General features: G+C 43.8%; 1 protein-coding gene across 2 annotated transcripts in view; it reads right to left on the reverse strand.

Moving 5' to 3' along the window:
- The window catches only part of pfkpb (phosphofructokinase, platelet b), a 116,919-nt gene extending 99,458 nt beyond the window's left edge, over positions 1-17,461 (reverse strand). The window contains exon 1 of one of the 2 annotated variants that reach the window (XM_073054837.1): positions 17,117-17,461. In XM_073054837.1, the coding sequence (XP_072910938.1) occupies positions 17,117-17,231 (115 nt within the window). In that variant the 5' untranslated portion in view covers positions 17,232-17,461. The remainder of the gene's footprint in view (positions 1-17,116) is intronic. The other variant, XM_073054836.1, reaches the window with a different exon arrangement.
- Between the last annotated feature and the right edge of the window lie 229 nt (positions 17,462-17,690).

Here is a 17,690-nt window from a genome sequence, read left to right on the forward strand (position 1 = left end):
TTTGATGCTGTGTCCAATCAAGAACCTATCAAGCTCTGCCTTAAATGCACCCAATAACTTGGTCTCCACAGGTACCTTTGGTAATAAATTCCATAATTCACCTCCCACAGGCTAAAGTAATTTCTTCGCTTCATTTCCACATCTACTGTGTCTAGGCCTTTCAACATTTGTAAGGTTTCAATGAGATCCCCCTCATCCTTCTAAATTTCAGTGAGTACAGACCCAGACCTATCAAATGTTCCTCATACGATAACACTCTCATTCCCAGAATCATCCTTGTAAACCTCCTCTGGACCCTCTCCAATGCCAGCACATCTTTTCTTAGAGGAGCAACCCAGAACTTCACAGTACTCAAGGTGAGGCCTCACCACTGCCTTATAAAGCATCAGCATCACAACCCTACTCTTGTATTCTCGAGCTCTTGAAATGAATGCTAACATTGCACTTGCCTTCCTCACCACTAACTCAGCCTGCAAGTTAACTTTTAGGGTGTTCTGCGCAAGGACTCCCAAGTCCCTTTGCATCTCAGATTTTTGGAGTTTCTCCCCTTTTAGGAAACAGTCTGCACATTTATTTCTACCACCAAAGTTCATGAACATGCATTTTCCAATACTGTATTTCATTTGCCACTTTCTTGTCCATTCTCCTAATTTAAATCCTTCTGCAGCATACCTGTTTCCTCAACACTACCTGCCCCTCCACCAATCTTCACATTATCTGCAAACTTGGCAACACAGTCACTGAATCCCCTTTATCTATCCTACTTATATACTCCTCAAAAAATTCCAACAGGGCCATCAAGCATGGAGCAAAGTCAGTGAACAATAATGAGATTACAACCAGGCCTGGAAGCTCTTCAGCAACACACTAAAAGCTAGGGGAACTTAGCAGGTCATGCAGCATCTATGGAGAGAAGTCGAGAGTTGACGTTTCAAGTTGAGACCATCACCTATAAATCGTTTGGATTTCAAACCTGTAGTCTCTTCTGCCTCTGGAAATTCTACAGCTCTTAAAGTTTGATAGAGCAGAGGTGTAGATAAGCATTGTCCTACATCCTCACACCCCATCATTACTCATACAAAAATGAGATCAAAGGCAAAAAAAGAAAAAAATATTTGCCTTGTATGTGAAGTCATGTACAATTGCTGGGGGAGGATTAGGTATTATGGTGACCAAGTGGCACAGCTAGTAGAGCCACTCCCTTGCAGTACCAAAGGACCAGGGTTAATCCTGGACTCAGATGCTGAGTGTGTTCAAAAGCGATACATAGGAGTCCAAAATGTATGTCTAACTTCAGATTTACTTTAAGCAAGCATGCGGTCATATGATCACGTATTTATACATACAACCTGTAATAATTATTTAAATGAAGAATGCTTAATCAAAAAGAGATACATATCCACAAGATTACAAATATTGAAATATTAAATACACAACACTCCTCACTGCTTAGCTATAAACTTTAACTCAATACAGAATGCATTTTACTATATACACAGTATACTATATAACACTACTACAATATACAGACATATAGAGCATAGTAAATTTTAAATTGTCCCACTCAGGCTCTGGAACAGGTGATCCACCCAGACCAAACCTGTGCTGTACCAGGCAGGAAGATCTGACAGCCTCGCGCTGCTGAGGGACACCATCACCTACATGCTGGACGGGGGGGGGGGGGGGGAAGGGGTGGACGCCTGCCTGGTCAGCTTGGACCAGGAGAAAGCCTTCGACAGGATATCGCACACGTACATGGTGGATGTACTCTCCAAAATGAGATTTGGGGAGGGAATCCGGAATTGGATCAGACTGCTCTAAACGGACATCTGTAGCGCAGTCCAAGTCAACGGGTGGGAAACAGACAGCTTCCCCATCAGGTCTGGAGTCAGGCAGGGCTGCCCTCTCTCCCGTCTTGTTCGTGTGCTGCATAGAACCCTTTGCCGAAGCCATCAGGAGGGATGGGGGTATAAGAGGGGTGACGCTGCCAGGCAGTGGAGGGACACAAGTCAAAACCTCCCTGTACATGGACGACATCACCGTCTTCTGCTTCGATCTGAGGTCAGTTCGCAGGCTGATCAGCATCTGCGAACAGTTCGAGCAGGCGTCGGGCGCCAGGGTCAACCGCACGAAGAGCGAAGCCATGCTCTTCGGCAACTGGCCCGACTGATCCAGCGTCCCTTTCACCATCAGGGATGATCACCTGAAGGTGTTGGGGATCTGGTTCGGAGGGGCCGAGGCGTACAACAGGAACTGGCAGGAGCGGACTGCCAAGGTGAAACAGAAACAGGGACTGTGGGGAGGAGGCTCCCTTTCGATAACGGGCAAGAACCTGGTCATCAGGTGTGAGGTGCTCTCAGGACTGCTGTACTTGGCGCAGATGTGGCCAGTCCCCCGCTCCTTCAGCTCAGAAATCACCCGAGCCGTCTTCAGATTCGTCTGGGGATCCAAAATGGAGCAGGTCAGATCGGCCACCATGAACAAGTCCCTGGACAATGGGGTCAAAAACATTCCCAAAGTCGCCCTCACCCTGATGGCCAGCTTTGTGTGTGGATTCCAGGTATGTGGGCACCAAGTACCACTATGTGCCCAGATTCTACCTGTCGCCCTGGCTACAAAGAATGAGTCTGGCCCCACTACCGTGCAACGCCCCAGTCAGCTGGTCATTGCCACCACACCTGTCCGCCGTAGAAAAGTTCTTCCAGGTCAACACCTTTGACCACAGGGCCATCAGGCAGTGGTCAGCACGTAATGTCCTGCAGGCACTGCAGGAGAAGGATGTGATGGACACAGTGGGATGGTTTCCTGAGCAGACAGTCCAGTTCATCTGGCAAAATGCCTCATCGTCAGACCTGACCAACAGGCACCAAAACCTCACCTGGCTGGCAGTGAGAGGGGCCCTCCCAGTCCGATCCCTCCTGTACGCCCGGAACGTCGTCTCCACACCCCTCTACCCACGGGAGGACTGCAGTGAGGAGGAGTCAGTGACCCACCTCTTTGCACACCGTGGGTTCGCGGAGAAGGTGTGGAGGAGGATGGTAGGGCCAGTGTCGAGATTCATCCCCAGCAGCTGTGTAACAGAGGACTCTCTGATCTACGGGCTGTTCCCGGGGATGCACACGGAGACCAACATCCGGTGCTGCTGGCAGATCATCAACTCGGTGAAAGACACTCTTTGGTCGGCCCGAAACTTGGTGGTCTACCAGCACATGGAGATGTGCACCAAGTTTGAGTGCGTCCCTCAGCACATACTCCGGCAGCCGAGAATGTGCCAGTCGGCAGCATTCCCCCAACGGCCAGGTTCATTTCCCAATACCAAATCAAGTACAGACTCTCCTCTTGTAGGCTTATCTACATATTGTAGCAAGAAACCTTCCTGAACACACATAACAAACTCCACCCCATCTAAACCCCTTGCTCTAGGGAGATGCCAATCAACATTTGGGAAATTAACATCTCCCACCACGACAACCTTGTTATTTTTATACCTTTCCAGGATTTGTCTCCCTATCTGCTCCTTGATGTCTATCGGGTGGTCTATAAAAAAGACCCAGTAGAGTTATGGACCCCTTCCTGTTTCTAACTTCCACCCACAGAGACTCAGTAGACAATCCCTCCATTACTTCCTCCTTTTCTGCAGCCGTGACACTATCTCTGATCAGCAGTGTCACACCCCCACTTCTTTTGCCTCCCTTGCTGTCCTTTCTGAAACATCTAAAGCTTGGCACTCTAAGTAACCATTCCTGCCCCTGCATCATTCACGTCTCTATAATGGCCACATTGTATCTCTAAGTAATCATCCATGCTCTAAACTCAGCCGCTTTGTTCACAATGCTTCTTGCATTAAAATAGATATATCTCAAACCATCAGTCTAAGCGCATCCCTCCTCTATTACCTGCCTATCCTCCCACTCAGTGTCTCCAAGCTTTCTCTATTTTTGAGCAAACAGCCCCTTCCTCCGTCTCTTCAGTTCAGTTCCCACCCCCAGCAATTCTAGTTCCTTCTCTCTTTCACACCTTTCTCTTTCTCATTCTTTCTCTCCATCTCTTTCCTCATTTTCTTCTAGTTTGTGCATCTTGATATCTGGAAAGTTCTCTGAGTAATCCTTCTTTTGCTCGCTTTACTATCTGATCTCTCCTCTTGGTTTCCTCATCCGCAATATCATCTGACAAATCCTGTTTTCCTATCTCTAATGACCCCTTCCTTTTTGGCCTTCCTTTGATGCAGATGGGCTTTGGTCTTTGCATCTACTTTTACAAGCAAATTTTTGTCTCCCACTTGAAGTTCTTGCGATATCCTTAATACACGCAGGATTAGATTTTTATTCTTTATATATACAAAAGACAAATGCTTGTGTCATTCCTGAAGCTCCTTGAACTCTCTTCCAGGTTAAAACCAAGCCACATTTTGCAAGTAAATGCCTGACTAACATATCAGAAGCTTTCTCAGATGCGTTGCCAACAATAACTGTTGTAGTTGGACCAGTGTTTTCATCATTTTCATGCTTCCTCTAAACACCAGAGGCACAGTGGCTGGCACCAACACTTGTTTGCCCTCTGATGGGCAACTGTTCATGGTGCTTGGCATGGACACAGCTGTGGCATCATCCAGTACCTTTGTTAATTCGCTTTCAGTCGAGTTCATTGAAGAGGATGTGGTAGACAGACCGCCAATCTGGTTGTAGTTGTCTCAGCCAATCACTTCACACAATGCTGATCTTCCTTCATTTACAACATACAAGTTCAATATGGATGCTGGTTTTCGCTTTTCACTGTCATGAATGTCATTCCCAAAGGAGTTATAATTTCTTCAGTATAACATCTGAGTTGAACATCTGTAGGCATCAGTTTAGTATCTTTAAAATGCTGTTGAAACTCTTTTTGTGGAATGACTGAAACAGCTGCGCCAGTATCCAATTCCATTTCAATTCATCTGCCGTTCACCTCTGGTGTAAGCCATATTGTTTGTCTATTGTTAGCTTTCACATTGTAAACCTCAAGGGTATCCAGTCCTGCGTCACTCTCATCATTATCAGATTTTTCATCAACATCATGCAGATTAGTGCTCATTTTAAAACTACAACTTGACTTTTTATCTTTTCCTCTTCCCCCTGCAGTCCATTTATTTTTGCCTACCCAACATGCTCTTTGTATGTGCCCTACTTTCTTGCATTTTCTGCAAGAATCACTTTTAAATTAGCCCAATGGTAACAACTGAGCATTCAACACCATAGTTCTATCCAGGCTTGACAAGAAGCTCAGAGACCTCGGCCTTGACCCTGCCTTGTGCAGCTGGATCCTGGACTTCCTGTCAGATCGCCAGCAGGTGGTAAGAGTGGGCTCCCTCACCTCCACCCCTCTGACTCTCAATACAGCAGACCCTCAGGGCTGTGTACTGAGTCCTCTCCTTTACTCCCTGTATACCCATGACTGTGTTGCCACCCACAGCTCTAATCTGCTAATTAAATTTGCCGATGACACTACATTGATTGGCCTTATCTCAAACAGTAACGAGGTGTCCTACAGGGAAGAAATCATCTCTCTGTCAAGAAAACAACCTCTCCCTCAATGCCTCAAAACCAAAGGAGCTGGTTGTGGACTACAGGAGGAATGGAGACGAGCTAACCCCTATTGACATCAATGGATCTGGGATTGAAAGGGTAAACAGCTTTAAGTTCCCCAGCATCCACATCACTGAGGACCTCACGTGGTCTGTACACACCAGCTGTATAATGAAAAAGGCACAACAGCGCCTCTTTCACCTCAGATAGTTAAGGAAGTTTGGTATGGCCCCCCAAATCCTAAAAACTTTCCACAGGGGCACAAATGAGAGCATCCTGACCAGCTGCATCACTGCCTGTCACATCCCAAAAACATATGGGTTGGTAGGTTAGCATGCCATTATAAAATGCCCATACTGTGAGAGGCAGAATCTGGGAGGAGTTGATGAGAAAATTAGGAGAAAAAAGAGTGCAGGATGAATGTAAACAGGTAACTGATGGTAGGCACACAGTCAGTGTGATGAATGGCCATTTTTGTGTTAAATCTCTAAGTCGTCTTGAATCTTGGGAGAAAACATGTGGTATTCACACTGCAAAGATGAAGGAAGGTTGAGTGGAAGAACAAGAACAGTGTCGAGAGAGAGAGGGAGTGCCATGCATTTCATGGTTAGGAAAAAACATTCAAAACAAAGTAACACACAAAATAAGACCACAAGACTATAAGCCATAGGAGACGAATTAGGCCATGTGGCCCATCGAGTCTGCACTGCCATTCTGTCATGGCCAATCCTTTTCTTCCCTCCTCTGTCCCACTCCTTGACCTTCTCTCTGTAACCTTTGATGCCATGGCCAATCAAAAACCTATCAAGCTCTGCCTTAAAGACACTCAGCGGGCTTTGTCTACATGCACTCAAAGCAGCAGTCCAGCTTCAACTTAAAATTGTTGTTCACGTACAGTCCTCTGAGCTACTGCATCAGCAAACAGTTCACATCTCATGCTTAAAACTCCAGAGCAGGACCTGAAACCAAAAGCTCCTGCATAGGAGGCAGCCACATTTAACGAGCACTGGCCAATTTAGCCAACATCAGCCAAGTCCCAAAGGCGATCAGAGGACTGTAGGGAATTTTTCCTAGTGATCACAGAAACATCACTTTACAAAGTACAAAAAAATTGCCAGTGACAAGAAGTGTTTTTCCACAAGAAATTAATTCTGCCAATGATTCCTTTTAAATTTTACTGCTAATTTTTCCTGGCCTTTGCTCTTTCTAGCTTCCAAAATACAACACTTTTCATTGCATTTTGAACTCAGACAAATTCTAAGAATTCAAAGGAATATTCCTTCCCTGTATTGCCACAACATTAAAAAAATTGTCCATGAAAGATAACAATGATTGGGAAGAGAAGTATAGGGATACATTCTTTACAGCTAAACATGTCATCTGAACTTCAGTATATAACGTTTCAGGCCACACTTGGAGTATTGTCAATAGTTGTGAGCCCCGTATCTCAGAAAGGACATGTTGTCATTGGAGAAAGTCCAGAGGAGGTTCACGAGGATGATTCCACGAATGAAGGGGTTAACACATGAGGAGCGTTTGGCAGCTTTGGGCCTGTACTCACAAGAACTTAGAAAAATGTATGGGGTTCTCATTGAAACCTATTGAATATTGAAAGGACTAGATAGGGTGGATGTGGAGAGAATGTTTCCTATGGTGGGGGTATCCAGAACTAGAGGGCACAGCCTGAAAATTGAGGGGCGACCCTTCGAACAGAGGTAAGGAGGATTTTTTTTTTAGCCAGAGGATAGTAAATCTGTGGAATGCTCTGCGGCTGAGGCCAAATGCATGCATATATTTAAGGCAGAAGTTGATCGTTTCCTGATTGGTCAGGGCATCAAAGGATTATGGTAAGAAGGCAGGTGTATGGAGTTGAGGGAATCAGTCATGATGGAATGTTGGAGCAGACGTAATGAGCTGAATGGCCTAATTCTGCTTCTATGTTTATGTGGCACTCGGCAGCGAGCAATAATACCTGAAGTTGAGTGGGAGTACTCAATACTGCATTATGGGAAAATTGCCTCAATATCACAATAAATTAACTTCATTAACACATGTGCCACAGACTAGCACATTTTAAATACCCTAGTCACTAATTTCTGTGGTTAGCCAGCTCTTACTGCAATACTTAAGGTTTTAATTAGTTCACAAATATCTGCAAATGCATATGATACTAAGGTAGGTGGCGTTGTGGATAATGAAGTAGGTTTTCAAAGCTTGCAGAGAGATTTAGGCCAGTTAGAAGAGTGGGCTGAACGATGGCAGATGGAGTTTAATGCTGGTAAGTGTGAGGTGCTACATTTTGGTAGGAATAATCCAAATAGGACATACATGGTAAATGGTAGGGCATTGAAGAATGCAGTAGAACAGGGTGATTTAGGAATAATGGTGCATAGTTCACTGAAGGTGGAATCTCATGTGAATAGGGTGGTGAAGAAAGCTTTTGGTATGCTGGCCTTTATAAATCAGAGCATTGAGTATAGGAGCTGGGACGTAATGTTAAAATTGTACAAGGCATTGGTAAGGCCGAATTTGGAGTATTGTGTACATTTCTGGTCACCAAATTATAGGAAAGATGTCAACAAAATAGAAAGAGTACAGAGAAGATTTACTAGAATGTTACCTGGGTTTCAGCACCTAAGTTACAGGGAAAGGTTGAACAAGTTAGGTCTTTATTCTCTGGAACATAGAAGGTTGAGGGGGGACTTGATAAGAGTTATTTAAAATTATGAGGGGGATAGATCGAGTTGACATGGATAGGTTTTTTCCATTGAGAGTAGTGGAGATTCAAACAAGAGGACATGAGTTGAGAGTTAGCGGGCAAAAGTTTAGGGGTAACACAAGGGGGAACTTCTTTACTCAGAGAGTGGTAGCTGTGTGGAACGAGCTTCCAGTAGAAGTGGTAAAGGCAGGTTCGATATTGTCATTTAAAGTAACATTGGATAGGTATATGGACAGGAAAGGAATGGAGGGTTATGGGCTGAGTGCAGGCCAGTGGGACTAGGTGAGAGTAAGTGTTCGGCACGGACTAGAAGGGCCGAGATGGCCTGTTTCCACGCTGTAATTGTTATATGATTATATGGTGTCTGAGGGGTGAAAATTCTGGGAGGTAGGATATAACACAATGAGTGATAGGAGTACTGAGGAACAGAGGGACCTTAACATGCAACTGCAAAGATCTCTGAACATGGCAGCACGGATAGATGAGGTGATAAAGAGGGTCTTCATTAGCCAGGCCACAAGTAAATAGAAGCTGTAAAACATTGGAGAAGCTGCATCTGGAACATTGCACACAGTTTTGGTCGCCGCAGAAAGTAAAGGTCGCGATTGCTCTGGAGAGAGCACAAAGGAAATTAACCAAGATTATTTGCTGTGATGGAATGTCTTAGAAAAGATTGGGTAATGTTTCTTTTCCTAGGCCAAGGAAGGACCTGATAAATGTATACATAATTGTAGATGGGTAGGTTGGACGTAAGGTAATAAACTTTTCCTCCAGCACAGAAGTCAGACAGCAAAAAGTATGAGGTTTAATGGGGGGTTACAAGGAATTTTATTCAAATCCAGATGTGGCTAGAATTTGGACAGCGGTTCCTGAGAGGATGATGGGGAAGAGACACCCAGAACACTTAAGCTTCAAGACATTGAGGTTGAGTAGGACTATAACCAGAGGTCATGAGTTAAGGGTGAAAGGTGAAAAGTTTAAGGGGAACATGAGGGAAATCTTTCCCACTCAGAAGGTTGTGAGGTGTGGACCGAGCTGCCAGTGCAGGTGGTGCATGCGAGTTCCATTCCAATGTTTAAGGTAAGTTTGGATAGGTACATGGATGGTAGGGGTATGGAGGGCTATGGTCCCACTCAGGTCAGTGGGAATAGGCAACTTAAATGCTTTATGGACTAGAGGGGCCAAAAGGCCTTTTTCAGTGCTGTACTTCTCTTTGACTAGGACACACATTTCAATTACCAAGGCATAATAGGTATGGCCCAAGTGCTATCAAATGAATTAATTTTTGATGGCTAGTATATTCTGGGTGGTCACAAGGACTTGTGGCTACACTGTTTAACTCTGTAACTCTATAAAATAACTGCCATATCCTTTGGTTTCGATCTCTAATGTATTTTTTATTTTTATTGCTGAACATCTAAAGTGACATTTTAAATATGACAATATGCAAATTATATTTCTAACTGCATCATTAACATTATCATAAACTAATCTGTAGCCACTAATATCTGTGACATTTGTAAGCAGAAGTCAATAACCACAATTACTGAAAGGGTCATTTTTGAGAATGAATGTGTTGACAAGAATGTAAACAGCAGAGGTGTCAGTTCAGTGATCAGACCTGCCCAATGTTATGCCACACCACAGATCTGATGATGAGAGTGTTACCCATGTCACCAGAAGAATTTCCCCAGTGGAAAAGCAAGAGCAATAAACTCATATGGGTGCTGTGGTCAATAAGGTCAAAAGCCTCAAGATCCTTGGAATGAGCATCACCAATAGCCTGATCTGGTCCAATTACATAGATATCATGGCTGAAGAAACTGGCATCTCCCCAATGACCTTGCAAATTTTTACTGATGCACCAAAGACAGCATCCAATCTTGCTGCATAATAACTACTCTCCCCAAGACTGCAGAGACTTGTGGACACAATTCAACACATCATAGAAACTAGGCTCCCCTCCATGGACACCAGCTACACTTCTTGCTGCTTCGGTAAAACACCCAAAATAATTAAAGACTCCTCCCACCCAGGACATCCTCCCTTCGCCTCCTCTTATTGGGCAGAAGCTATAGAACTCTGAAAGCACACACCACCAGGCTTTATCCTGCTGTTAAAAATACCACTGAACAATTCCCTAATATAATAAGATGGGCTCTCAACCCTCTAACTCAACATGGCCTTGCACCTTATTATCTACCTGAACTGAGCTTTCCCTGTAAATCTAATATTTAATTCTGCATTCTGTTCTTGTTTTATCCTATGCTACCTCAATGCATTGTTAAAACAAATACATCTGTATGAACACATGCAAAACATGTCCCTCAGTACACGTGACAATGATAAACCAATTTACCAATTTCAGTGATTTTGATGAAAAGTTTAATTTCTTTTATATGGTAGTGACAAAATGAATCAACTATCAGTGTCCAGCATCAAACAGTTATGGTGCAGGAGAATCAACATCATGTGCCGTGTGCTACAACATGGGCAATTATAGTCTTTATCACCATGATTGTTTTAGGCAAATTTTTCTACAGAAGCGGTCTGCTATTGCCTTCTTCTAGGCAGTGTCTTTACAAGATGGGTGATCCCGGCCATTATCAATACTCTTCAGCTTGGTGTCCTGAGTCACATGGTCAGAACTTGTGATATGCACCAGTTGCTCATACGACCATCCACCACCTGCTCCCATGGCTTCTCGTGACCCTGATCTGGGTGGGGGGGAAGAAATGAGCAGGTTCTATGCCTTGCCCAAGGTGACCTGCAGGCTAGCAGAGGGAAGGAGCTCCTTACACCTCCTTTGGTGGAGACATATCTCCAGCCCACCACCCAGTAGCAGTTAATTTAGGTTGTGTTGCTGGACAATTTTATGCAAAGGGTAAAAATCAGCTGTAATTGTAAACCAAGGTGGAAGTGTAAGTAGGTAATATTTTGTTCCAGGTCATATATCTATTTGTGTGGGCAGATACAGTGGCATCAACAGCGTGACAGAGGCTTCTATTGGCATGCTACACATGTGATTGATTGACAGCTGTAATTTTCATTTGGAAATCAGGGAATTAATTCTCTGATTAATTCTTTAATCAGAGAATTAAAAACATTTGAGTTTTTAATTATCTTTTGTTTACAAACAATTTCTATTAGATTCTTTATTTGAATACCTTTATTAATGTGGCCCTATCATAAATATTTATAAGCAGTTTGAGAACTTTAGCTACTGGCGGACTGTCAGGGCAGTCCATACTGGCCCACACACAGGTGGATGTGAGGTCAGTCATATGGTGCTGTAAACCTTGCTTAGACACATGATATTAACACTGTCATTCGACCTCAGCAACTGTGATTCCTCCTTAAACCCATTTGTACCTTTGGGACAGTCCTGCTGAAGGGTCTCGGCCCGAAGCATCGTCTGTACACCTGGATGTTTGACAAATATGGCAATATCATCTGGCATCAAAATTCATTATCAGTTAGGGCCTTTGATGTTAATGACGTTAAAAAAAACTTTTGGCTCTTGATCTGCCTCATGATGTAACACAGTGCAACATCCATTACAACTTTCTCAACAATTGGGCACCAATTAAAATACCCCTGGTCCAGTTGTTAATAAATGTATGGCTCCAGCTCCAGGGGCCACAGTTTTCCATTAACTAGAATTCCTGCCTTACTATATTTAGTTTAGATAGTAAAAATATTCTCCAAAGTAGAGAAGGAAAAAAAGACTGCAAGGACTTTGGCCTCAGGGATTGTTGAGATTAATAAGAGAATAACCAGTTTATCAATTGTATGCATATTTATGGCAAAAAAATTAACAAAGAGAATGGAAAAAGAATCAGAAAGAAAAAGCACAAGTTCGTCAAGAGTAAAAATTGTGTGGCAGCGCTTCAGAAAGTGCCAATGGTAAATTATAAGACCGTAAGACATGGGAGCAGAATTAGGCCATTTGGCCCAGCAAGTCTGCCCTGCCATTCAATCCTGGCTGATTCTTTTCTCCCCTCCTCAGCCCCACTCACCAGCCTTCCTTCCATAACCTTTGATGCCATGTCCAATCAAGAACCAATCAATCTCTGCCTTATGTACACCCAACAACCTGGTCTCCACTGCTAAAGAAATTTCCCTGCATTTCTGTTTTAAATGGATGCCCCTCTATCCTGAGGTTGTGCCCTCTTGTCGTAGACTCCCCCACTATGGGAAACATCCTTTCCACATCTACTATGTCCAGGCCTTTCAACATTCAGGTTTCTGAGAGATCCACCCTCATCCTTCTAAATTCCAACAAGTACAGACCCAGAGCCATCAAATGCTCCTCATACGATCGCACTTTCATTTCCAGAATCATCCTTGTGAATCTCCTCTGAACCCTCTCCAATGCCAGCATATCTCTTCTTAGATGAGAAGCCCAAAACTGTTCACAATACTCAAGGTGAGGTCTCACTACAACTCCTGTTATCCCCATTTAGATCTACAAACCAACTACCTAAATTAAGAATTAAATGCTTATATAAAATATTGTTGCTAATGTAAAGAACAGACACTTGACTGACACAACAGTTTGTTAACATAAGAGTGCAATTCATTAGAACGCTTCTGAGTACTGAATGGAATGAGATCCAATCAGGATAGATCGGTGCACGTTGTAAATTGATTGAAAACTGTTTATATGTTAGTGGGAAGACTGATACCTTGAGTGTAGGTTATGTATCAGAAAAACTTTACTCAAAATCAAAAATGTCTACTGTAATCATAAATCAAGGATTGCATGTTGGTAGCTGAAAGTTGAAAGTATGGGCTTGATTAGATGTCAAACACAAATGTATGCAGCAGATTGTGTGTTACACCAGATATCAGAATTTGTAGTCTCCTTCATACCACACACTCAATTTCATATCACTCAAATCATGACAATTTCATATCATGACTCTCATCTTGACACACATCCACCCCTCAGACACCAACTCAACAATAGCTAGCTCCCGCAGTAAAAAGATATTAACAGTGGTTTTTCAAATGAATTTAAAAAAAAGCTAAGGACTGCTTGCCCCTTTGTTGTCACAGCATGTGAAAAATTAATTTACAATATTTCCTGGACATTGCTGTACTTAACCAGGTTACTGTTATTAAAGTATAATTTCATACAATTAGCATTTAACTACACTTCTAGTTCTGACTTAACTGTCAATCTTACCAATGTACAATGATGACCTGCTATCTTCAAAAATATGAATTCTGGCAATGTTCTGAGGCACTTGAGCAGCTAATTCAGTTCAGCTGTTTTTTGCTCCAACAGTGGGATAGTGAAGTACTATATTTAAGGGTATGGCAACATTGTGGCTAAGACCCAGACCAAATAACTCAGATGCGTAGACAAATGAACCAAGAACATGATTTCAAATTCTCAAATAACTGGAGAAATTTACAGTAGATTCAAGTAATTTATGATTCTTCAAATGTAGCATCAGCAAATGGTCATCAATAAACCACACAAAGCATCAGATTACAGCAGAGAAATAGGTCCATTAGCCCACAATGACAGCATTGACCGTGATGTCAATATATGACATCTCATCTGACTGAAAATGATCCTTATCTACCTGTTCATTGACTGTCTAAACACCTCTTAAATGATCCTTATCTACCTGTTCATTGACTGTCTAAACACCTCTTAAATTATCCTTATCTACCTGTTCATTGACTGTCGAAACACCAATGTTGCCATCATAACCACCACTTCCTTGGCAGCACATTCCAGACACCAACACACTGTGTAAAAGAGTCTCTCAAATCTCCTTTAACCTCCACACCCTCCACCACCACACGAACATGTACACTATAAACTATCCTATGTCCTCTAGTAGTTGACATTTCCATGTTGGGGTAAAAAAGATTCTGACTACCCTACCATAATTTTATGAACTTCAACCAGGTTGCCCATTAGCTTCCAACACTCCAGTTAGAAAAATCAAAATTTGTCCAAATCTTCTTATAACTACTGTACTCCAATTCAGGCTATATCCTGGTGAACCAACACCCTCTCTGAAGCCTCCACATCCTTCATAGCATGCAATGATCAAAACTACTACACACATTACTTCAAATACGGCCTAGCCAAATCACACAAGGGATTCTGTGGATGCTGGGAATCCAGAATAGCACACAAAATGCTGGAGGAACTCAGCAAGTCAAACAGCATCAATGGAGTAGAATAAACGGTAGAGGTTTCAGGTTGAGATCCTTCAGCAGGACTGGAAAGGGAGGAGGACAAGGCCTGAATAAGAAGGTTGGGGGAGGGGAAGGAGTACAGGCTGGAAGGTGATAGGCGAATCCAGGTTCAGGGGAAGGCAGGTTGTTGGGGGAGGAGAAGCAACAGGTGGAAAAGGTAAAGGGCTGAGAAAGAGGGAATCTGACTGGAGTGGAAAGTGGACCATGGGACAAAGCAATAGAGGAAAGGCATCAGAGGGAGCTGATAGGCAAGTGGGGAGAAGTGGTAATGGGGAATGGAAAAAGTGGGATGGGGGGGGAGAGAACATTTTGTGTGTGTTACTTTGACCTAGCAAATGTTTCATATAAATGTAACATAACTTCTCAACATTAAATTACCTGATGAAAGGAGGCAAAGTTACCACGTGCATGCTTTTTCCAACCTATCTGCTTGTGCTGCCCCTTTCCGGAAGCTCTGGACTTCACCCCAAGATCCCCATGTACATCAGTGCTAAGGGTCCTGCCATTTACTGTATACATCCTGCAATTCATCTTCCAAAATGCCTCACCTCACACCTGTCTGGATTAAACTCATCTGTCATTTCCCATACAAATGTCCTACTAATCTACCATATATCCTGCTGTATCCTTTGACAAACTTCATTATCCACAACTCCACCAGTCTGCAAATTTACCAATCAGAGCACCTACATTTTAACTCATATCATTTATATGCACTGCAAACAAAAGTGGTCCTTGAAAAACTCCTCGATGACCTACAGTCAGAAGAAAATGCCGTTCCCTCTTTACCCTCTATCTTCCAAGCCAATCTTGGATCTAATTTACCATCTGACCAGGGATTCCACATGACTATCTTCTAAACCAGCTTACCAATAGGGACATTGCCATATACTTGACATGAATATGTAGCCAGCATCCATTGCCCATCCCTCAATGATCTTCAGCACTTCCCTGAAACCGCAATCAAATATGAGAGAGCCTCCTTGCACAAAGGCATGCTGACTATCTTGAATATTTCCATGTTTACCAAATGCAAGTAAATCCTGTCCTTAAGACTCTTCTCCAATAAACTCCCTCCCACTGTCTGCGGCTGGCCAGTTCAATTTCCTGGTTTGTTCCTGTTGCTTTTCTGAAACACAGGAACTTTACCCGCATAGACCTCCATGTGACTCCAGGCAAACTCTTGTGGTTGACTCTTCACTGCCCTCCAAAATGACCCTACAAACCACATAGCCTACAGGACTCTGGGATGGGCAATAAATGGGTTGATGCCTCACGGTCCCTGTGACCCTGGTTAAAACCCGACAGCTGATGGCTTTCACGTTCCTAGTCATCGGTTTACTCCCGTACGCTAAAAATATTATTGAAAGACTGGTTGATGAATGGATCCCTGAAAATTACTTAGACACCAGTAAGTAATGAGAAGACCCGAGGGTGTCGAGGGTAACGTGAAGAGGACAGGTTATAGAGAAAAAGAATACCAGGTGGGGTACAGATTTTGCAGTTAATCAGCAGACTTGATGGAACTGAAATGATTTCATTGTATGCCGCACAGAAACACCATCCGCAGTAAGCTTTATATCACTGACTGTTTCTTACTTAAATAATGCTCGCATGACTCCGGGAATGTATTCTTTGATTAAACAGAACACATTCCTCGTGGAGGGGGAAAAAGAGGTCCTTTCAAATCGAAAAGGAAAAAGTTCCAGCGTTTTCAGAAGAATTTCAAGGTCACTTCTTTGCATTACCCACGGGCCAAATTAGAAGGGTCCAGTAGAACAAGGAATAAGTGAGTCACGGGGAAGTGGGGAGAATCAGCAGTAGCACTGCAGAACGGCGGAAGGAAATAATTTTTAAAAATTTAAAATCTGCCGGGATAGAGACAGGACCGAACACGATTATCCTCATCACATCCTCCCCCCCCCCCAACACACCTTCAAACCACCTGGGGGGGGGGGGGGAGTTACCTATGCAATTTATAGACGTGCGTGGCAGACCGACGTTCCCCTATACCGCTTCCCCGCCCTAGAATCTGACGCAGAAGCTGCCATCCGCAAGGGCACAGGGTTCAGTCACGTACATCTGTTCTTCCGTGTTACCATCCTAATCGCAAACCAGGTCTGCGCAACGTCGTCACCCGTTAAACACATCCATCGAGTCGAGCCCACAACTCTCTCTCTCTCTCTCTCTCTATATATATATATATATATATATATATATATATATATATAAACGATACCCCCATGCATCGACTATCATATAATCCGTCCCCATAGAAATACGCGGCGTGGATGTATCACACAGGCACACGGGTACCTGGGTGCCTATTCTTCTCTTAAGAGACATATTAAAAGTTTATTTTTGTTTTAACTATACCAAAAAATGGAGCGGCTTTCATGCGATTAATAGCAATGCGTTGGACGATGAGGTTAACTGAAAACAACGCAATGCAGTAAGCAGCGTGCGAGATGAGGAAACGCACTGGTTACCATACTGCCCCAGCCGGGGCGGTTATATTTTAATACAAGTATCTCCGACCGCAATTCCAATTCTGCCTCATTCTTCTTCAGTTTAGAAATTCACAGCTCCTCTTGGGCATTATCTGTCCTACCTTGCGCATCTCCGCCGCTGGTCAGGACGCCGATGGCTTTGCCGTTCCCCGAGAAATGAATGGGCAAGTGTTTTTGGCCATTCTGCGACATTTCTTGTCGGCTGGAAGAATCCATTGGTGCTTCGTTGCTTTTTTACAGTTAACAAAACTAAAAGCGAAAGAAACTTTAACCGTAAGCCCTTTTCGGATGATGAGAGGGGAGGAATGGAGGTGCGATGCACACGGTCTGTCCTGCACTCAGTACTGAGCCGGTCCTGCTTGAGTCAATGCCGGGATCCCACGCTTCCCCTCACTACCGCCGCTACCCACCCCCCTACCTCTCAACCCGACCTCACATCCACCCCATTATGCCGTCAAGTGCGCTTGAAAGAGTGACAGCTGCGCTGGCCTATTGCTGCCGTCGGTTTCACAGACTCCACCAACCAGACAGAGAGGGGAGCAACGGGGCGGGCTGAGAGAGAGGAATGCCCAAGTTAGGTTGCGCCCATGGGCTGAGACTTCTCTCCGCCCCGTTTTCATCCCCGGTCGCTGGAGGTTCCGCTCCTGTCGCGGTCCAAGGAGGGATGAGACACGC

This window comes from Hemitrygon akajei, chromosome 8 (assembly GCF_048418815.1).
Source record: "Hemitrygon akajei chromosome 8, sHemAka1.3, whole genome shotgun sequence".
NCBI classification, from domain to species: domain Eukaryota; kingdom Metazoa; phylum Chordata; class Chondrichthyes; order Myliobatiformes; family Dasyatidae; genus Hemitrygon; species Hemitrygon akajei.